Raw genomic sequence first — 23604 nt, 5'->3', positions numbered from 1 at the left:
AGACCACATCACAACCTGAACAAACCAGTCAAACTGAATCAGTAACATCATACCCAGCAGAGACTACGTCAGCACCTGAGCAAACCACTCCCACTGACACAGTAACCTCTGATTCTAGCCAGACAACGCTGTCACCTGACCTCACAAGTCCTACGGATACAGTAACATCTGAGCCTGCTGGAACCACCTTGGTGTCAGAATCAACTGGTCCAACTGATTCAATAACACATCTGACAACAGAGACCACATCACAACCTGAACAAACCAGTCAAACTGAATCAGTAACATCATACCCAGCAGAGACTACGTCAGCACCTGAGCAAACCACTCCCACTGACACAGTAACCTCTGATTCTAGCCAGACAACGCTGTCACCTGACCTCACAAGTCCTACGGATACAGTAACATCTGAGCCTGCTGGAACCACCTTGGTGTCAGAATCAACTGGTCCAACTGATTCAATAACACATCTGACAACAGAGACCACATCACAACCTGAACAAACCAGTCAAACTGAATCAGTAACATCATACCCGGCAGAGACTACGTCAGCACCTGAGCAAACCACTCCCACTGATATGGTAACCGCTGAACCGCCAACTACTGTACTAACTACACAGCCAACCATACAAGACACTGTTGAGCCAGGTAATATCAACCTCCTTCATGCCCTATAATATTTTGCTGCAATTTATACTTCCTAAGCAAACATTTTAACATGCACTTGAGATACAATATGTTTGAATTCTTTGCAGATACACTCTCCAGGTCAGTTGTTGTAGAAGTGGTGATCAATGAGGAATACAAACAAGAATATAAAGATACAAAGTCACCTGAGTACAAAGGATTTGTTGGAAACTTTACCGACAAGGTAAATGAAACATGTGATGAGTTAAGCTGTATGGTACAGCCGTGTACTTACTGAACACATTCAGTCATTATTGTTACCCTATGCAATCTTTAGAAAGCTCTAGTATGTTATATCTTTTAAGGATTTTACAGAAAGTTGCAACATTTGAGACTATAAGACAGTACATTTGCTTTTATCGAAAGCAATGAGCTGAACAAGCGATCATATTTGAAAATATATTATTGTGCTCTCGATACACATTTTGTTAAACTCAACTTCATAACAAATTAACACAACATGCAGTCGGCAAACTACAACATTACACCAGCATTTAACATGGCAACATGCTGAACAATAGCAATCAAAGTTATACGTCCTAACCTTTCTCGTCCAGATTCAGATTTAAATGATGATAAAATATGTCAAAGACTTTGGTTTTATGTTTTTGTCTCAGTGAAGTTTATATAAAATTGAAATGGTGATGATTAAAAGACAGTAGTACAAACACAGCTCTTGTAGAATAGTATAAATGAACATATCAGATCATTCCATAAGACCAATGGTGTTCCTCTATTATTAGTATGACTTCTGCTCTTGAAACATTGTTCATTTTTGTGTTGTCATTATTTCAGATGAAACCATATTATACTGAAAATATAAAACACTTTAAAGGGGTGGTGGTAACGAGTGTGAGGTAAATTACCTTCAATTTGTTTTTATTAACAAAGCGATTATCATCATATTTTCCTATACATTGTACATCCAATCAAATCAACAGACAGTTTCTCTCCAATTCTTTTTTCTCAGCCCTGGAGCCCCTGCGGTCAGATTCTCAGATTACGCTTTAAAAAAGGTAAACCTATTCAGACTCGTTTCAGCTTTGTATTGAATCAGAGATACGATATTAACAACTGCTCTATCTTGTTTCAGAGGAGTTTACCATCTGAAGTTATCTACAGTATCGCACCAAGAACAAATAGGTAATTTCAGCAAAGACAACTTTAAATATTTTACCACATTTTTTTACAAATAAAGTAATTTAACAGACAAATATAGATAAGCACATGGAAACTTTGAATGTGGGCAATCACAGGTTGAAAAACATTTTGATTTTCCTAAATTAGGTCCAATACGTGAACTTTCCATTTACACACTGACTTTTTGTGGTCAGTTTTATCTCAACTTTAACATGATTACTACAGTTATTACATATAAATAAAACACAAGCATATAAAGGAGATATTGTCACCCTACTTTGCATATATATCAAAAACAAAGCAAAAAAGTCTACTACGACGACTACTACTACTACGACTACGACTACTACTACGACTACGACTACGACTACTACTACGACTTCTACGACGACTACTACTACTACAACGACTACTACTACGACTACTACGACTACTTCTACGACTACTACTACTACTACTACTACTACTACTACTACTACTACTACTACTACTACTAATAATAATAATAATAATAATAATAATAATAATCCAAGTGGAAACAATAGAACAAATAAATAATAATAAAAATAAAGCCATAGACAAATAAACAAATTAAACATACTTTTTAAAACCGAAATGTATTTAAAATATATATGTTAAAACTCAAATTAAACAAAACCTGTTAACACTTACTTGTGAGAACTTGAGGATATGGTCTACTTGAAATTATGACAGGAACTAATCAACAACTTAAACATACAACAACTATCAGTTATAGTATGAAAGCAGCATGTCGGAGTGAAAACTCTGATGAAAACCTCGTCTTTTCAGATCCTCACTAGAGTAATAATAACATTCATTTTTATGGAAGGTGCATAGTTTTCCTACTTACTACCTACTTTTTCTGAAAATATTTATTTACTTTGTTTACTTCACAATCTGTTTTTTGAATTGTAAAATGTTTGCACTTGATTATATTCATCTATTGTGAATATTTATTGTTTTGACAAAAATAATGAATGTATATCTCCGTTTGTCTCCATTCCCTCACCCGATAGCGGCCCCATAAAAAATTGCCCTTTTACTAATGACGAGCTTGTTCATAGTTGTTGTCCCCCACACAGTTCTGTTGTTCCTCAGTTTTGCTTTGTTGCTTTGTTGCTTCTGTATTTCTTCTGATTATGATGTATCTGGTTAAGCTATCCTTCCTCACATTTGTATTTAGGCTAATGTAACAGATGTATTTACCAACAAAACTAATAATAGAATTATAGGACATTCATAAAGGTAGGTAATAAATTAGCATTGTAATGACTTTACCTGTACTGACATGCTGTATGACATTTTCTCTTCCCCAGTGTTAGTGTCACACATGATGTGGTTTTGGCAATTCCAAACAACTCCAGTTCTGACATTATATATGAGGGACGTGTCAAAGACATTGAGGAGGCTGTTGGAGGGCTTGTTTGCTGCACTTTGAACAGTAAGCAAGAGAACAGAACCTAATTCAGTTTTCTTAGTATTAAATTGAAGTATTTTTCTTATAAATTCATCAAAATACCACAAAACCCTTTTATGTAATAAGGTACAATATCATGTTTTGTCTTCTGTATTTTCAGACTGTCCTTACAACCTCACAACTCCTCCTGTAATTAATGAAACTGAAACAGATTTGGGAGGTCAGTATTACCGCACTTTGTATGCATTTTTCATTACATTCATCAACGTCATCAGTGTGATCTGTTGATCTGTTTAAGTATCAAAACAAAATGTGGGGTTGCCATAGGGCATGGCCGCCAGCCCGAAATACATGCTAAACGAACTGGTCTCACTCTCCACAAAGACATTTATTGACTGCACCAACAGCAGTACAAAAACAATGCACACTCCTTCCACTACTCCTCCGTCATACACATCTGGCAGCAATATCCCAAAGACCCTTTTTTCAACTATTAACAAGCACCTAAAACTCATGGACAACATCTCCAACTCCTTCACCACCTCAAAGTGTGAATCATTCCTCTCATTCCTCCGAAGCAATATTGAAATAATACACAGCAACCTATCAAACACCTCCGTCTCATCCACCACCCATCCTTATCCGAAACCTGCCTCCCATGCTCCTTCCAGGCACCCTTTTACAGCCTTCAGCCAAGTTACCTCACTGGACAACTCAAAACCCACCTGGAGTGCAATAACCTTCATGAACCTTTTCAATCTGGTTTCCGCACTTGCCACAGCACAAAATCTGCCCTACTGAAGGTCACCAACAACATTCTCCTCTCTGCTGACTCTGGTTCCCTCTCAATTCTCATTCTCCTTGACCTAACCGCCACATTTGACACGATCAACCACTCCATCCTCATCACCCGCCTCCAGTCTTCCATTGGCATAACCAGCACTGCCCTCTCCTGGTTTGAATCCTATCTCTCTGTCAGACATCAATTCATCTCCATCAACACCTCCAAATCCCCCACAGCCCCTATCAATCATGGCGTCCCTCAGGGCTCTGTACTTGGTCCCCTTCTGTTGATAATCTACATCCTCCCAATTGGACAAATCCTCCGTCAACACCAAGTCCAGTTCCACGGTTATGCCGATGACACACAGCTCTACCTATAACAACATCTATTTCTCCAACCACACACTCCCAGCTCAGCACCTGCCTCACTGACATTACAAATTGGATGCAAAACAATTTGCGACAAATCGGAACTCATAATCATTGGCCCAAAATCACTTACCCACTCAACCAAGGGTTTTTCACTTACCATTGACGGCTCCATTGTCAACCCCTCCACTCACGTCCGTAACCTTGGCATCATCCTCGACCCCACCCTCACTTTCCTTCCTCATGTTAACCAGCTCACAAAAACTGCCTTCTTCCACTTAAAGCACATCGCCCACATCAGACCCTCCCTGTCATCCACCGCTGATGAAACTCTGATCCATGCCTTCATTACATCCCGTCTTGATTACTGCAACAGCATTCTTCATGTTCACCTGCATACATCCTCAAAAAACTTAAATAAGTCCAAAACTCAGCTGCCCGCATGCTCACCTACACCAGACGCTCCAACCACATCACCCCAATCCTCCATGACCTCCACTGGCTCCCCATCAAACACCACATTGGCTTTAAAATTATAACATCCACTTACAAAGCCCTCAACATGTGTGACCGCATGAGCTTTATCCATGCATTGTTCCTTGAGAGGTGTTTTCACGTACGTAAAATCTGTGATTCAAACATACGCAAGCTAGATATAACAAATTAAAAACAGCCAATTGCTCCCCGATATGCAAACTCTGACATATCTCAATATGGAAAAAGTCTTTGACACAACACCATTAAATGAACCTGAAACATCCAGAGCAGAATAACATAGTTGGAACAGAGAATGGAATTAGCATATTGACAGTTCAGAATGTAAAGTTGTGCAGTTAACCTTACCGGACCCTTACAATAACTAACGCTGCATTAGCCACTGCCAGCTACAAGCTAACAAGCGTAATGTAGAAAGTTGCGACTGCAAACAAGTGTGCGGTTTTTGGCTGTAAACCGGACCTAGAGCTTCCCAGTAAATATTTTCCTAAGATTTGCAATCATTAGCCACTGCCAGCTACAATCTAACAAGCTAACAAACAGCATTTAACAACATTTGCTAACTAGAGTTCAGTAGAATCCACTGAATTCTTCATATCTGTGTTTTCTCATCAGGTGTATGTGAAAGATTTGTGAACGATGCAGATATTGCTGGATTCTACGAACCTGTGGATGTTACTGGAGTCATCAAGTGTGTGACAGTATGTAACAGTTTACATACAAATGATAAAATATGCTACAATGAAGGAATCTGCAGAGTGTACAGCAACGTTGGAGCGCTTTGTCAGTAAGTAGATTGGTTTCTCTGTTTCGTTTTTTAAATAAATGTTCTGTATCATTAACACCTCCGCTTTATTTAGCCTTCTAGATATTAAGGATTATTAGTAAGCATTCATTTTCAATATCACTCAATTTCAGTTAGTGTGCCCTGTCAATTTAGGGACTAGAATTGTAAGGCAAAAAAACCGTGGGACAGCCTGTCGTAGAATTACACGCATGTAGGGATGTCTGAGTTTTTCTCCAACTTATTTATCCATAAAAAGGGTTAGTATGTCATCTTTCCCCCATTTATTCTTTAAAGATTCCCAGGGTTCCTTGATAAATACTTGTCGATAGACCTGTTATTGCAGAGTAATTTATTTCTTTAGATAAGTTCCTTTTTGCTGCTTTATTTGACTTGTTTACCACAGTTCAATCAGGAGAGACGTGATGTATGTAATACATGTTTATTATCCGTCACATTATATAAATGAAACATAATGATAGTTTATAACAAAAGAACGAAATGGTGTTTGGCGATTAGGCCCAGGTTTTGTAGGATATCATTCGGGAAGGGAAAGAACCGTTTCCGATGAACCCCCCCGGGTCTAGACACTGGTGATGGTGATAAGTGGTTAGTTCCGGTTGGAAGAGAGAAGGTTAAGCTTGGTCCTGAGTTCAATCAATCGATCAATCAATCAATGTTTAGTCATATAGCCCAATATCACGAATGTTACATTTGTCTCAGTGGTCTTCACAGTGTGTACAGAATATCAGTATGACAATACGACACCCTCTGTCCTTAGACCCTCACATCGTACAAGGAAAAACTTCCGAAGAAAACCCAGTTTAAAGGGAAAAATGGGAGAAACCTCAGGGAGAGCAACAGAGGAGGGATCCCTCTCCCAGGACGGACAGACGTGCAATAGATGCCGTGTGTAAATTGAAAAGATAATACATTTGCAACATAGGTAGTCCAAATGTTTGGAAATGCATGTGTGTGCATGCATGGAGTTGAAAGCAGGAGGCGAAGGGGTGGAGGAGGGTTGCGCGTTGACACCTGAAAGACAGCTGATAGAAAAGGGGAGGGCATATATAGAGGGATTAACAGGTGCGATAATTAGGCTTGTGAATGGAGGGAAGTGATAGGTTGGCTAAGGAGTGGCGCTCTCTCTCATCTAGTGAAAGGAGCGAGTATTGCCATGACGTGCAATACGGAGTGATGGGTCTTCTTGTCTGAACTTGCGCTGAGCTTCATTTCAATCAGGAGAGACGTGATGTATGTAATACATGTTTATTATCCGTCACATTATATAAATGAAACATAATGATAGTTTATAACAAAAGAACGAAATGGTGTTTGGCGATTAGGCCCAGGTTTTGTAGGATATCATTCGGGAAGGGAAAGAACCATTTCCGATGAACCCCCAAAAGAAGTGAAGTATGAAGTACTGAACGTGAAGAATTCTTACCTTGTGGGATGCGGTGGAAATCTATGGATGAAATGAGAGGTTAATACATGTGGGGATTTAGACGTACTGATGCCTCGGGCATCCTTCCTGGACGTACAGGGCTTCCCGGACGTACGGGGCATCCCGGACGTACGGGGCATCCCGGACATACGGGGCATCCCGGACATACGGGGTTTCCCGTTGTGCAGGAATATCATTCGGGAAGGGAGAACCGATCCGATGAATCCCCAAAATAATGAAAGATATAGAATTGAGATGTACTGGGTTACTTACCTTATGAGGTAGCTGCGGTGGTTTATGGATATAATTAGAGAATTATACGGGGACAGAGAAAACATGTTATTGACTAGCGTAGGACTAAGAGTGGGAAAATGCATGGATGGATTCGTCCTGGCTTTTTTTTTTTATACTTATTTGACAGGGACAGTGCACATTAATTGACATTTCTGTAAATGCGCCAGAGTTAGCCAACAGGCTATTTTTCATCTGTAGTCCCTGGACAGATGTTAAAAGTCATCCTAAAACAAAAATTCACTTCAAATAACAGGTAAATACAATCAGTAAAACAACATTCAACAGAGATACTTATATTATGATAAAAGCATATATCAAAACATAACAACTAAACTAAAATACAAGCATATATAAAAACTAAACTAAAATACAAATTCAACAAAGCAGACAGATACAAGGCATATAAACAGAGCGTTGTCATGTACAGAGCCTGAGACCCTTCCGGTCAAACATGAAAAGTAAAAGCCCTTCCGGCCAAACGTGAAATAAAAATGCGTGGATGTCACATCCTGGCTCACAAGCCTGAGACCCTTCCGGTCAAACATGAAAAGTAAAATGCGTGGATGTCACGTCCTGGCTCACTCGAGCCGGAGACCCTTCGGTCAGAACACGTGGAACATGACTTGAATAACCATGTAACACGACAGGACCTGTAGTGTAAATGTGCCTGTGATCTTAGATTGATGATGCAATATAATCCAGATATAAAACATGCCAATGATATGTGAGCTGATATGCTAATGACACCACCACCAGTTATATGCGTGATTACCAACGTTTTTATTTAATTTTTATATATAGGCATTTTGTATCTATTTATTTATTAATAAAAAATAAAAATAAAATAAGAATGTGTTTGAGCCCTAAGGGAAGATAGTTCTAAGAGCACGGGATCTGGGTGAGTAGATGAGACGCTGCTAAGCGAGTGATATTAAGGGAGTGGAGGGGTGAATGATCAGAAGAATCTCCCGCCATGTGGTTTCTGAAGCAGGCGGGCGGGGATCTTAGGCCGGCTGCGCCTGGGACATACGGACCTCGGATGAGCATCGTTGCAGGCGTGGAAAGGGTGACTGGGAGGGCGGAAGCCAGGGAATGAGGGGAGGCTACACTGTGAGGGAATGTAGGGGCTTGGACTGGCATTAACCCCGGCGGCGCCATGGCCGGAAGCGCAGCCCTGTGAGTTGATGAAGTGGAGGCTCTGGCTGCTGCCCTTTCCATAGACTGAAGGCGAGCGTCGATTTGTTGCATGGATTTGGCCAGGGATTGCAGGGTGTTGGCCAAGCTGGTATCTATGAGCCCAGGCTGGTTTAAGGTGCTTCCGGGCTGGTCAGCAATGGTGCGAGCCTGGGAGGAAGTTGACTTTTTGGACGGATGACCTACTGGGGGGGGCGACTTCCTTGTCCTCTTATCCCCGCGGACTCGGCCACGCCGCGATCTGCCGGAGGGGCCGGCTGGAGCTGCTGGCGTGAGCTGGGGGACGGCGCCTGCTACTTGGTCTGAGAGCTCGCGAAGCTGGGAGAGAGTACCTGGGGCTGGGGAAATGCCCTTCTGCTGCAGTTGAAGAGTGAGGAGATCTGCCTCTGCTGAATGAGAGCTGCTGCGGGAACCCGCACTGGTGCTCGGGCGCCGGTAGCTTGAGGAGGGGGAAGCTGCCTCGGGCGGAGCGTCAGGGCTGGGATTGAGATCCTCCTGGAAGAGTTCGTCCTCGAAATCGTCCGAATTGGACATCTTTGAGGTTAGTTTTGTCGTACGCGGTGGTTTGTTTGCACTACCGTTGCGCGTTGACACCTGAAAGACAGCTGATAGAAAAGGGGAGAGCATATATAGAGGGATTAACAGGTGCGATAATTAGGCTTGTGAATGGAGGGAAGTGATAGGTTGGCTAAGGAGTGGCGCTCTCTCTCATCTAGTGAAAGGAGCGAGTATTGGCATGACGTGCAATACGGAGTGATGGGTCTTCCTGTCTGAACTTGCGCTGAGCTTCATTTGTACACTATTTAACTTTGTTCCTACTTCTCTGTTTCAGTTGCCCAGATTCCACTTGGTACTTGGGCGATGACTGTAGCCTCCCGATATCGAAGACCGGTTTCTACACAGGCATATCTGTGACCTTGTGTTTCCTGTTGTTGAGTGTGGGAGGGTTATCTCTATTCCTGCTGCTCAACAAACGCAAACAAAATATGTAAGCTTAACGAAGACATTCAATTAAATTCTGTTCGCCAAAGATTTTTTAAAACAAGGAGTATTAAAATATTGGTAAGAATAATAACACTGTGGGAAGAGTCCAATGCAGATAATCTACTCTTAATATCAAGTCATTATAAAGTGTCATAAACGAGTATCAGTTTTGTAAAATGTTATTGCATAGAAACATGATTTTATTAATAATACCTACTTATCAAATGTTTTTGAAAAGAGTTCATGACAGTATCAGCCAATACAAGTGTGTTTTATTTATTGTAATTACATTCTTTTTTTTTAAAGGTCATAGCTAGCATAATTAACATTTAGTTTTAACATTTAAAAAACGTGTTCTATGTTTGCAGGAAGAAAGATATTAAAAAACAGCAGGTAAAGCAGTGGATGACCGAGGACTTTGAGTGGTCCAGATCCAACAGCTCAGATGACACAGTTAATGTCGGTAAGATTGACATTTATTATAAAGGCACACTACATTTTCAACTGTGCATTTTCTTTTACCAGAGTAAAGCCTGGAGGCTATTTTAGGCAATACCAACTTGTGTGTTATCTTAAAATGATCGGTTACTAGTCAAGCACAGCGGCATCTTTTGTCTTGACTGGAGTACATGTGAGGGTGTGGTCTTAGCTACTTTTACATTCAAAATATAAATGTATTAAATCAATTATGGTTTTTTGTGGTTATGATAGTCATATTGCATTTTTGTAGATGATCCTAGAGTGCAGTAATATGCCGGCGTAGAATCTGTGGCAATTAGTTTTTGGGCTAGAGAATCCTAAACCAAAACATTACGAACATTACATTTTGTCTATGTTTGCTATAAAATATTGAACCATTTTTATTCAATTGTATTAGTTTGGTAGTTACTGCTCTCTGCATCATTTTACAGGAGCAAACTAGAATTATACTGGTGGTTGTGTGTGAATCTCCCATAAACCCTTGTTGTCCTATCTTTAGGAGGGCTCCGAAACCCTTCATTCACACATGATGCATCAGACCAGGAGGATCCAGGATTTAGACGTACTGCACCTTCCTTTACGCTCACGCCACTGTCTTTGGATCCTGACAGCAGAGGGTTTAGGGCGAGCAACTACTCCTCAACCCAAGCAGCACCACGATACAATGTTCCATTTTCTAATGCTGGATTCTCACAGGCTTCCATCGTAGACTTCCCATTGAGCCCGACGGTCAGTGCACACACAGGAACTTCATTAGTTTGATTATTCTCAAGTATATTCAAGTGTTTTCAGAAAGGTGCTAACAAAAGCCCACATCAGATTCCTTAGATCTTCTTAAACTCCACTTCTTATCTTGAACAAAAATCGAATTGTTAATGATAACAAACAGGGTCAGGAGGGTTAGTTTAACAATGTATTATATCATAACTACTAATTACCTGTACAAAATATCATTAACCCTAATCTGAGTATCGAAATATAAAAGTAATGTAACCTGATTATTTTCCGTTACTTCTGGATTATCTCAATATCAAAGGCAATGCAAATAAATACCAGAGTTAGAGCTTAGAAAAGAAGAAACCAAGATATTTAGGATCAAAAATGATTTTATCTACAGGAAAACCTGCCCTTCATGAAGCATATTCAGGAAGTAGCATGTACACCAACAATGGAGCACATACTACAGTTTAAAAAACCAGAAATAAAATCTGAGCTGAAAATGCTCCGTTTTAGTTTAATACAGTTAAGATCACAGATCACACACAGTTTTTTTCAACCTGGTCTCACCAAAATATGTGAAATTAATTGTGTTAAGTGTTAAGGAGTCGTGTTCATTTCACGTATTTTGGTGAGACCAGGTCTTTTTTTTTTATGAACATACACTGTAAATGCTTTATAAATCCTTTAAAAGCATATTTAATCATTATTGTATCATTATCATCGACATAATGATACATAATGATTTGGTATAAGTCTCTGGTCTATCTATTTATTCTAAAATGTTTTGGTATCATTAACAATTAAAAAGTTGCAACTATAAACTATTACAATAGTGTTACCGGTACTAATAACAATACATGGTAAATTATCATTTCATTGTCTGTTAACAGTAAACACGTTTAAAAAGTTAGATTTAATTAACTATCGATTTTCTCATTTATGAGGGATTATTATGATAAATAACCATATGATAATGAAAATGCATATTATCGCAATCAAACTGTAGAATTGTGTATTTGGTATTAAATAAATGGTTAATTTATTTGTATGCTCTTCAATTCAGTTTTTACCAAACAAATCCAAAATAAGAAAACATTGATTAGCGTCAACATCTTTGTAAAGGCTGCTTTAGTGGGTTTTAAAAATAAATGTCTCGATAAGAACAGTTTGTGAATGAGTGTATTTCTCACTTCAATAATCATGCCTTTTTTTATTATTTCCACAGATGAGGATCAGCAGGCCTCAGATCAGGCCCTCCTGGGAAGTCTGAGTCTCCCCTTTCCAACATAACTTGTTCGTCATGACTTCTCCTTTTGCTGCCTAAGATAAACATCTAAAATGGATCAGTTATTATTTACATTTATTTGCATGTTAAATGCAGCAGCTGTAATAGTTTTAAATACATGTATTTTAGATTGGTTTTAGTATTTCCTGATTTATTTATTGATTTTCTTAAACTGACAGAGTGTCAGTGCTTTCTTTATGAGTCTTTTGAACAACCCTGTCTACCTTTATGACGCTTCTTATATACAGTTTTGTCAACAGTGTGTCGGAGAGCAATCGATTCACTTCTGTGTTCATTTATGAGGCCGTCGGTAGTGCAGTTGTGTTGGAACGCATTATGCAGAGCTCAATCCTGAAGTAGAGATTTGAAATGTAACTCCGCAGAACAGAAGCACTTTGAAGAGACATCAGGACATCACTGATGACTGCAGTTTATTATCCACAGGATTGAGGAACATTTTTAGTTTATTACATTTCCTAAATCTGTCAGCTAATGATGATTGAGATCTGAGGCAGGAGTGCTGGTGTTTTGATTATTTGCACTGTTCGTAGTTTTACCCTTATTGCTTTGGATGCACTTTATGTAAATAATAAAAACTGCTTTGCTCAGAATGAGTCATTTTAGATTAATTTATATTATTATGAATCTATAGTCTCTTCAGATGTTACCCTAAAAAGTGTCAGAATTATATGGAATGACATGCTTTATAAAGATGATAAATAATGAAAAGAGAAGATTGATGTAGCAGTCGATGATTAGAAATAAATAGGACATAATTATATGGGTATGGAATAAATAAAACATGCAGTACACGAAGCAATGAAAAAAGACAGGTCAGTGGCTGTGGCTCGAACGGGGTTTAGCTACCACTTACCAGGCCTACCTGAACCCATTTAAGGCCTGAATCAGCCCTGCTCAGTCTTCTTCCTGTATCTGAAGCAGCATGCTGATTCACATGTGCTCTCCTCACCAGTTGACTGTTTGATGCATTCTTTGAGAAAGTTGTTAATATGTTTTATAATTATTGATAGCTTTGTTTATGCTTACCATGCTAAGGCAATATTTGATTTGATTGTAACCTAGTGTTTTTGCCCTTCCTGATTGCTATTTTTATGTTTATATTCTAGTCTTAAAATCATCACCTTTAACTGTGACGGTCAACAACCCTTGTGAAATAAAGAAATGGTTAAACGGCTCTCATCTGGTCCTCATACTTTGACAGAAGCACTTCAGGCAAACCTCAAACCCAGCTTAATACAGTCTAGTTTTTACACTTAGTCATGAACTACCAAAATACAGACAGTTAATTAAATGCCCATCCAGAGAGGGGAATATTTTGGATCGCTGCTACACCAGCATCAAGGGAGCATATCACGCCGTCCCCTGCGCTTCACTGGGCCACTCTGACCACACCATGGTCCACCTGATTCCTGCATACAGGCAGAAACTCAAACTCTGTAAACCTGTAGTGAGGACATTCAGGCAGTGGAGCAGTGAAGCTATGGAGGATCTTCAGGCGTGTTTGGACTGTACTGATTGGGATGTGTTCAGGACTGCTACTCAAAGTCTGGATGAGTATAGAGTGGTGCAGTGACGCGTCCTAAAACCCGGAAGTAAGCTGCGCATGGGTTCCCTCGACAAAAAAGCAATGGGAATTCTCCATTAGATTTAGGAAAATAGCTCGAAATAAGGTCTATTGAGAACGAGCCTGTTAGATAAATGCACGTTTTGTTCAGCCGGATAATATCCACATGTCTACCCTACTTTTATAATTTTCTAATCATAAATCTAATAGCCAGAAGCAAAATGCTAACGATATGCTATAAACGAACTACAGCAGGGTCGCTGCTTCAACGTCACGCCAACTTAAGATCGATATTCAAAAATACAGATTCAAAATTGTACAAGTTGAAGCTTTTGTTTTAACAGTTTCAAGCAGAACAGAGCAAACAAACTTAGCGGGAGTGTTTACGTGTTCGGTGTAATGACGTACAACGTCTGTAGTCCTATTCAGCCACTTGTTCACAACCATCTGTCAGGGTTGAGGAAAAATAGAACCCAAATGCAGATTGAGGAGGAAGCAGGTTTCAAAAGGAAACAAAAGGCGAGATTTATTTAACAAAAGCTGAACAAAACAAGAATCCATGAACAGGTACGAGGTCAAACAAGAATCCATGAACAGGTACGAGCATCCAAACAAAAGGTGACTGTGACCAACATGAAGGGGGACATGAACGACAAATAATGAACCAACACTGAACACAGGAAGAGACAAGACTAAATACAGGGAGGGGTAATCACGAGACAAGAAACAGCCGGGCAGGGAAGGAGAAACACAAGGGCAACAGGTGAACACAATCAGACACACGAGGGAAACTAAAGACAGGAAGGAAGACAAGACACAGGGAGAACAGAATTGCAAAATAAAACCATGACAAGACAGACCAAACTAAAACCGTGACATAAAACTAAGATCGTGACACCATCGTTTTTCAGACAGGTTAACTCTTCAAAAATCACCGGTGGGGTCACTGCTGATGTATTTAATGTAGGGCTGTCAGTCGATTAAAATATTTAATCGCGATTAATCGCATGATTGTCCATAGTTAATCGCGATTAATCGCAAATTAATCGCACTTTTTTTATCTGTTGTAAATGTACCTTAGAGGAATATTTTTCAAGTTTGTAATATTCTTATCAACACATGTTTGTTTATTATCATTTGATCAATGACAAATATCCTCATGAATATTAAACATAACAACCTCTGAACATTACAAATATCCGCCTCAATTCAACCTGGAACCTTCATTCTTCTTTTATTTTCATTTCAGGTAGTTGTACCTTAAGATAATTGAAGGCTGTCATCTGTAAATGCAGATAGATATAAGTACTTTATTCTTATTTTATTATCATTATCATTATTTTCTTTCCAATAAAATGAAATCAGAAAATAAGTGGTATATGATGGAAAATATGAAAGTCAATGCTTGAAGGAAAAATGGAGTTCGGAAATCAGTTTATTTTTTATTTACTGTTCTGTAAAAGTCTTATCGAATGTAATGTTTTATGTGGACCCCAGGAAGACTAGTTCAAACCGGAGAGACGTAATGTAAGAATTACATATTTATTGTTTACACGTCATATGAATGAAATGATTGCCATGATAATACAACAGGAGAATGTAATGGTGTTTGGCGATTAGGCCCTGGTTTGCAGGATAATCATTCAGGAGGGAAAGCACCGCTCCGATGAAATCCCCGGGGTCTAGACACTGGTTGTGGTGCTGAGTAGGTGAGACCGGTCTGAAGAAGGAAGGTTTAGCTTTGTCCTGGAGGAGACTGGAGGCGAGAGGGGTGGAGGCGGGTTGCGGTCATCTGCAAATGACAACTGACAGGGAGGAAGAGCAGGCATTTAAGGAATTTAGCATGTGCAGCTATTGGCTGCTGAAGGGTGACGCCCTCATATTTAATGAGGGGGGAAGGGAGCCATCGAGTGACGTGTAAGTGACTCGTGTTAGGTCTTCCTTATTGAACTTGCTCTAAGCTTCATTTCAAACCGGAGAGACGTGATGTAAGAATTACATATTTATTGTTTACACGTCATATGAATGAAATGATTGCCATGATAATACAACAGGAGAATGTAATGGTGTTTGGCGATTAGGCCCCGGTTTGCAGGATAATCATTCAGGAGGGAAAGCACCGCTCCGATGAAATCCCCAAAAACCAGTGAAGTATGAAATACTGAGATGAACTGAGTTGCTTACCTTGTGAGGTGACTGGTGATCTGGGAAGGAAAGATAATAGATTAACACGTATATGAGCGACATAGTGCCGGAATCACTGCCGGAGCTTACGGGTCATGCTGAGACTCTGACTGCCGAAATCAGTGCCGGTTTTACCTGAAAACGACCTGCGGGTCGCATGCCTGGCCAGCAGGGCTTGACTACGCCGAGGAGCGAGCGGTTTCGTTTTGTAACGGTGGCCCAACGTCCATGACACCGAAGTGTACGGTAGCCGGCAGCTACGACACCGAAGTGTACGGTGGCCTTCCGCCACGCCTGACTTCGCAGGCTATATATATATATATATATATATATCTTTTTCTTTACTCTTTTCTCTTTTTTTCGTAACTGACACCGAAGTGTACGGTGGCCTTCCACCACGCCTGACTTCGCAGGCTATATATATATATATATATCTTTTTCTTTACTCTTTCTTTCTTTCCTTTGTTTTGTAACTGACACCGAAGTGTACGGTGGCCTTCCGCCACGCCTGACTTCGCAGGCTATATATATATATATATATATATATCTTTTTCTTTACTCTTTTCTCTTTCTTTCCTTTGTTTTGTAACTGCCACGGGGGTGTACGGTGGCCCGAGTCCACGCCTGACTGCAGGAGATACATTTTACACTGATACGTTTGAGCAAGGCCTGGGAATGAAATACCTGTGTGCCGGAGATGAAGCCCGTTACATGTAGTTGCAGCGTGAGACGAGACATTATTCCCTGTGGGCGGGGCCCGCGGAATTAGGACAGGAATGCAGTTTGAATATCAGGTACCTTAGTGAGACATGTATACTTGTGAATGTGTTTATGAGCCACCACCAGTTATATGCATAGATACCATAGTTAGGGTCTGAGAGATCTTTGGGAAGCCAGTACGGCGCTGATGTCCGGGCGAATGTAGGTTGTGAAGGCGGAGGAGGACCACCGTCCTAGTTGTTGTAGGGATGAGGTAGAGAGACCTTGATTAGCAGCAGAGGTGGCTGCACCTATCCTGAAGGAATGTCCCGGGTATGATATAGGTGATAGGCCGGATTTAATGAGAACTTGCTTGAGGTAGAAATTGACGGGGGCCATGACCCTGCGAACCACTCTCCCTGGAAGAAACCCCCAAAACCCACGGATGGGGCGGCATCCGTGAAGAACCTCATTGAGTCAGAGGAACGCATGAGGTCATCGTAAAAGAAAGAAACTCCGTTCCAGTGGGCGAGCAGGAGGGACCAGAAACGTAGGTCTGAGCGGCAGCCTTCGTCTAAGAAAACGCAGTCATGGAGTTTGTCGACCGCTGATGCTGCGTCCAGGAGGCGGGAGATGAACGAGCGCCCCTGGGGGATGACGTGCATGGCGAAGTTGAGGTGTCCGAGAAGGGAGAGCAACTGTTGTTTTGTGATAACTTGTTGCTCGCAGTATGACTTGGTGATGTCCCGGATGCGCTGCAATTTGTCGGAGGGGAGAGACGCCTTCATGTCTATGGAGTCGAGGATGATGCCTAAGAACTCTAAGCGTGTGTCGGGACCTAACGTTTTCTCTTTGGAGAGAGGGACATCTAACTCCTGAAGCAGTGTTTAAGCTTGGCCAGTGAGATCCCTGAGCTGTCCTGTGGCGGGTCTATGGGGAGGAGTCGTCCAGTAGGTGAAGGACGGAGGGGATTCTGACGATGTTCAGCAGGATTCAGCAGGATCCAGCGGAGCGCTTCCGAGAAGGAATTGAAGATGCAGGGGCTGCTTCTGCGAAAATAGAGTTTGGACTCCCACTTAATACCGAATGAATTCCACTGGGACGGATGAATGGGGATGATTTTGAAGGCATCGGTAATGTCCGCTTTGGAGAGCCGAGCTCCGTGCCCTGTGAACTTGATCATCTTTATTGCATTATCCACTGAGGCATGGTGAAGGGAGAACTGATCTGGAGGGATGATGCTATTGACGCTGCCGAATGGCCGGAGCGGGGAGCGGACAGATCGAAAATCAGCCTTTTATTTACGTGTGGCTTATTCCGATGGGATTTGAACGGAACACTGAGAAGGGGGAGGAGCTAAAAGGGCAGATTATATATCCTTTGAGAAGTTATTTGTCGATGAGCTGGGAAACTATGTTGGGTTCTTTAGCGGCTGACTGTAAGTTTCTTGCTACGAAAGTCACTGTGGGAGATGGGAGGACCCCTACCCTGAAGCCTTGGGAGAGCCCTGACAGAGATAGTCAATGAACACGGAATCTGGGTGAGTAGATAGCGCAGCTGCTAGCTGAGGGATGATAATGGGAGTGGAGGGGTGACTTTTTTTTTTTTTCTTCCTCCGCGAGGTTTCTGGCGCAGAGCTACTGTGACGGCCCGTCCATACGGTGGCGCGCGTTAAAGCTTCCAACGCTTCTGCCCATTCACTTTGAATAGGGTGACGTCACTTTTAGCAGGACTGTATTTTGGGAAGCGACGTGGAGCGTTGCTGGCGTTGCCCGCTTCAAAAGTTGAGCAATGTTCAATTTTGTTGGCGCCTCGGCAGAAGCGTCAGCCGATGAAATCCCGTTTATGCAAATCTGCCAGTACAAGCGCTAGCCAGTCAAACCGCGTGTATGCTGGGAGAGACTACGCAGGTCATTACCTCATATTCCAAAAAATGGAGGGAAAATTCATTATAGCGGTAGTGAATCGCCCGGTGCTGAATGATTTGTCTCTGTTCATCTACCGGGATACAAACCAGAGGAGCGAGGCATGGAGGGAGGTGGCAGAGACAGTGGGTGAAACTGGTAGGTTTTCGCCTGTTGGAGTTTTTTTTTGTTTTTTTTTCAGTTTACTTCGTTTTAACGTTGCTATTGCTTTGTATCTCGGCGGCAAGAGATTCATGTGATTGGTTGTTGGTCACGTTGCTCGCAAAAAAAACAGTAGCGTAGGCAGAAATGTACTTTAGGGTGGGTCTGTAAAAATATAGGGTGGGCCAGATTTTTGGCAGATTACTTCCAAGTTCCTTTCTTCTTCTTCTTCTTCTTCTTCTTCTTCTTCTTCTTCTTCTTCTTCTTCTTCTTCTTCTTCTTCTTCTTCTTCTTCTTCTTCTTCTTCTTCTTCTTCTTCTTCTTCTTCTTCTTCTTCTTCTTCTTCTTCTTCTTCTTCTTCGGAATACTTTCTTTTCCATAACAGATGGGTATGTTTTGGTGAACGGGAGACACGTATTTTACTGTTTTATCAAGAGCACAACACAACATCTTAGTGTCATTCTGGACAGCTCTCATCTGCACCACACGTAAAACTCACCCATACTGCATTCTTGTACAGTCTTAAAACCTTTCCTTGGAATATGTTATGCATTGTAAGGTGTCCTTGGGTGCTTTGAAAGGCGCCCCTAAATAGAATGAATTATCATTATTATTTATTATCTGAAACGATGTAATAACTTTTTTTTCAGTCACTTGCCCTATACATTCATCAGGCCATTCACTTTGATTTGATCCCGTTATAAATGTCATCATTTCGACAATAAATAAATGCTACATAAACGTTATCTTCCACGTTTTATCTAACCATCTCCGTTTCTACCTTTCAATATATTTTTAAAGAGAACTCTCTCTCTCTCTCATCTGCGTGCGGGGGCGGGGCCTCACAGACACGCTGCATCTCTCGCTTACAGACACGCTGCAGCCTGTGCAGTGTGCACACGGTTCTGCTGGTAATGAATATTACATTTTGTGAGGAAACTTCTCAACCAATAGTTCCAATACGTATTCACTTCAGGTTTACGAAAGTAACTGACTCGGATTACTCGTTTTTCAAATGTAACGCCCGCTGAATATACATGATATTTTTGTATTTCTGATTACGTAACGCCGTTACATCTATTCCGTTACAACCCGACCCTGTGTGGGTGAGTGCAAACATTTTCGTTAACACTAGTACCTGACCTGAGTGCCACGGAAGTCGAAGCTCCTGTGACGGAGTCTTCCAGGGCCTGGAGGCGAGCATCAATAGCTGTCATGGAGCTAGCCAGGGATTGCAGGGAGCCGGCCACGCTACTCTCCATGAGGGGTGTGTTAGTGACGCTCCCGGACTGGCAGTCTGGGAAGGGGTGGATTTTGGAGGTGGACGGGATCCTGGCTGGAGGGCTCGACTTCCTGCCCTTTTTTTATTACCTCCGCGGCTGCGGCAGCGTCCTCGCCCTGCTCTCTGGGGAGCTGACTGGAGCTGCTGCCCCGGACTGGGGAGCTGTGCTGGAGACCTGATCCGAGAGCTCTCGGAGCTGCGAGAGAGTGAGGCCTGGGGCTGTGGGGATGCCCTGCTGCAGGAGCCGGGCGATGAGGAAGTTTGCCTCTGGTGATAGGCCGCTGTGGGGAGCCGAACCGGGCTCGAATAATTCCATACCAGGTTCGTGATCTGAATTGTCCGAGTTGGACATCTTGAGCTAGTTTTTCTTGTGCTTTTTTTTTTCTCACGAGGAGGAGTATAGTACTGCTACTGTTTGCGGTCATCTGCAAATGACAACTGACAGGGAGGAAGAGCAGGCATTTAAGGAATTTAGCATGTGCAGCTATTGGCTGCTGAAGGGTGACGCCCTCATATTTAATGAGGGGGGAAGGGAGCCATCGAGTGACGTGTAAGTGACTCGTGTTAGGTCTTCCTTATTGAACTTGCGCTAAGCTTCATTTGTTGTCATGCAACAGCTAATGGGGATCCTAATAAACTCTAATGGGCTTCGATCTACCAGGTAGCTAGCTAGTCAAACACACACACTGGTTGATGTTACTAGCTAGCTAGCAAACGTCAGCTAACCGCTAGCTAACATAAAGACTGACCTGTAATTCAATGCAGCGAAAATGAAGAGAAGGTGATGATTATAAATGTGTTTTATTGTATTGAGTGGTAGAAGTAAAGACATGTCTAACATATTATTTGTTTGAACAACTTACTGAAAAGGTCTGCCACCAATGACAGACTGGTCGCGGTGATTTACACTCACGGCCCGTCTACACTACAGGCATCGAAAAATGCTTTCAACGCTTCGCCCATTCATTTGAATGGGGTGATGTAGAAGATTTTTAAACTTCGCCGAACTGCATTGTGGGGAGCATGGCATGGCTTTGCAAGCAGCACGAGCATCTATCGGCATCAAAAGTTGAACAATGTTCAACTTTTGAGGCTCGTTGCTTGGCATCAGCCAATCAAATCCAGCGTATGCAAATCTGACAGTACAAGCGCTAGCCAATCAAACCGCGTGTATGCTGGGAGAGACTACGCAGGTCATTTCCTCATATTAAAAAAAATGGAGCGGTAGTGAATCAGCCGGTGCTGTATGATCAGTCTCTATTCATCTACCGGGATACAAACCGGAGGAGCCAGGCATGGAGGGAGGTGGCAGAGACAGTGGGGGAACCTGGTAGGTTTTCGTCTGGTTGGGGATTTTATATCCAGTTCACTTCGTTTTAACATTGCTATTGCTTTGTATGCCGGGGGCGGGCGGGAGATTCCTGATTGGTTGTTGGTCGCCTTGGGCGCGAGAAATCGCCAAGCCTCAGACACGCCCAGCTTCAAGATTTTTTGATGCCTGTAGTGTAGACGGGCCGTCAGCCTACCTGCATCAGGACTGCTGTGGGTGGGAGGCAGTTGATCAAACCATTGTGAGCGAAGTGCGGGGGGGGTCACAATCTTTGGAAACTTAAAAACTTGCTATTAAGTGTCTATAATCAGCACAAGTTCTTTCATTGCGTATTATTAATTCGATTGAAATTACATACTTATGTTTACAGTGATATATTGGGGGGGACATATCATATTTTTCATATGATCAAAAAGTGGGGGTGCAAAAGCACACATTTGCTCCCCCAAGGTCAATTGTGGGGATGCACCTGCTCCGCTTGCTCCATTGCTCAGGCGCCCATACCATGCAATGAATGAAGGGAGGGGTGCTCATTCTGTCAAACAGAGTAACAAGCACCTGTTTGTTTCTTTTGTGATGTTTTTTTTAATACAGGCAATTATACTTTTGAGTCATCTACATTAACTTACTTTAGGATAATAATAAAACCAGTGCTGGGCCCTTGGAATCATCCTAACCTCCCCCCCCAGCTACGCCCCTTCACGTAACGTCTCTCTCTCGCTCGCTCGCGCCACACATACACACACCACACACCACACACCACACCCTCCCGGTTATCCCGATGGCCAGTCGGTGCCTGCCGGTGAGCGTGGAAGTGTGGTCTGCAGCAAGCGGCCAGCAGGAGCGGGGCTGTCAGCATCAACTTGTAGATGGTATTTTAAACTCGATGCGCTCTGAAATTACGGGGCGGCCGAGGACAAAAAATACACATGCGTTAATCGCGTTAATTTGCTTTAACGCGTTATTAACTTTGTAATAGTCCTTTATGCTATATAGTTGACCGCAGGTCATGGAGAGTAATAAGGTATCCGTAGACCTTTGTATGAGGTATCTTTATTGCTTGACAGGTCTACAGCCATGATACATAGATGCGTCCTAGATGCGTGCTCGCATACACACCGTATCACTGCGCAGCCGCACCCCATCGGTAACGTCCTGATGGTATATGTGCGCGGCACTATTCCTTCCTGTATGATAACCAGCTTGTTAGGGACGCGCGGAGATTTGAAAAGCGGACCAGTAATCCCTCAAAATCTCCATCATAAACCTGTAGGAGGAGCTATGGGTTAAAAATGGACGGTTTTGGCCCTGGAGGAGGACTCGGAAGAATGTTGCAATGAAGGCAACAGCTGGGACATGTTCAGGAGATGGTTGCAGAGAAGGCAACACCAGAGCATGTTTACTCTGATGAGTGATGGACGGCCTGTTTTGGATTTTTATTTTGTTGTTTAAATTGTGCTGGTTCCGTTTTTTGTTTTTGCTGCTGTAAATAAAGTTTTGGAGCTTAACCCAACCGACTAGGCCAGTGTTTTTTTGAACGGAGAAATAGAGCCCCGTCACAGTCTGATAGGCCAGTATTGAACCAGTTTAGTGTGTACTTGTTTTCTGTGTCATGGCCAGCCCTGTCTGTGTGTTTCCTGCAGCAGCTGTAGTATTTCATCATTAGCTGTTCCACTTTTGAGCTTTTGCAGCATCTCAGTGCTCAAAGCATCTGTTGGTTACAGAGCATAGGCAAATTTCTCATCTGTGATGTCATCAACTGTTGAGTGTTCATCATGTGTGACAGCTTGTGAGAGTGTGTCTGCAATCAGTAGGTCTTTACCTGGTGTGTAGATGACATTCAAGTCATATGGCTGCAGCTGGAGGAGCATCCGTTGGAGTCTGGAAGGAGCTGCTCCAAGCGGCTTTCTCAGAATGCTTTCCAGAGGTTTGTGGTCTGACTGCACATCCACTTTCAATCCGTACACGTACTGATGGAACCTCTTAACAGAGAAGACAATTGCTAACAGTTCCATTTCTACTTGAGCATAGTTCTTTTCTGTTTGTGTTAGTGCTCTTGATGCATAGGCAATTGGGTGGCCCTCGTGCATTAGACATGCTCCCAAACCATCTTTGGATGCATCTGCCTGTATGATGAGCTGTTTCTTTGGGTCAAAATAACTGAGTACAGGAGCTGTAATGAGAGCATCTTTCAGTTGTTTGACTGCTTCATCGTGTTCGTACTGCCACAGCCACACACTGTCTTTTCTCAACAACCTTCTCAGTGGTGCTGATATGGTGGCTTCACCTGGGATGTACTGAGCTAGGTATTTCACCATGCCCAGCCATCGCTGTAGTCCTGTTTGGTCAGTTGGTGTT

The 23604-nt window shown here is 42.1% G+C and overlaps 1 protein-coding gene across 2 annotated transcripts; it reads left to right on the top strand.

Moving 5' to 3' along the window:
- The first annotated feature begins 494 nt into the window (after positions 1–494).
- LOC117464063 (uncharacterized) lies at positions 495–13289 on the top strand. Of its 2 annotated transcripts, none has more exons than XM_071206514.1 (12): positions 495–648; positions 756–871; positions 1483–1544; positions 1658–1703; positions 1781–1830; positions 3171–3289; positions 3426–3485; positions 5528–5699; positions 9464–9619; positions 9984–10078; positions 10595–10824; positions 12041–13289. In XM_071206514.1, exons 1-12 carry the CDS (start codon positions 579–581, stop codon positions 12083–12085), a joined length of 1221 nt encoding a protein of 406 aa, XP_071062615.1. In that variant the 5' UTR covers positions 495–578; the 3' UTR covers positions 12086–13289. The 2 variants fall into 2 exon arrangements, with proteins under 2 accessions (XP_071062615.1, XP_033962480.2); XM_034106589.2 differs by having other exon boundaries at positions 496–648; positions 3165–3289.
- The last annotated feature ends 10315 nt before the right edge of the window (positions 13290–23604 follow it).

This window comes from Pseudochaenichthys georgianus, chromosome 18, assembly GCF_902827115.2.
Source record: "Pseudochaenichthys georgianus chromosome 18, fPseGeo1.2, whole genome shotgun sequence".
NCBI lineage: Eukaryota > Metazoa > Chordata > Actinopteri > Perciformes > Channichthyidae > Pseudochaenichthys > Pseudochaenichthys georgianus.
Note: the sequence above shows the minus strand (reverse complement) of the source record. Positions and strands in the feature narration are given on the sequence as shown.

Bases quoted from the DNA above. Each gene is read 5' to 3' on its own strand.
- LOC117464063 (XM_034106589.2), top strand. From the start codon at position 579: ATGGTAACCGCTGAACCGCCAACTACTGTACTAACTACACAGCCAACC. The intron at 649-755 runs GTAATATCAACC...AATTCTTTGCAG, and splicing joins ACAAGACACTGTTGAGCCAG to ATACACTCTCCAGGTCAGTT. The intron at 3,486-5,527 runs GTCAGTATTACC...TTTTCTCATCAG, and splicing joins AACTGAAACAGATTTGGGAG to GTGTATGTGAAAGATTTGTG.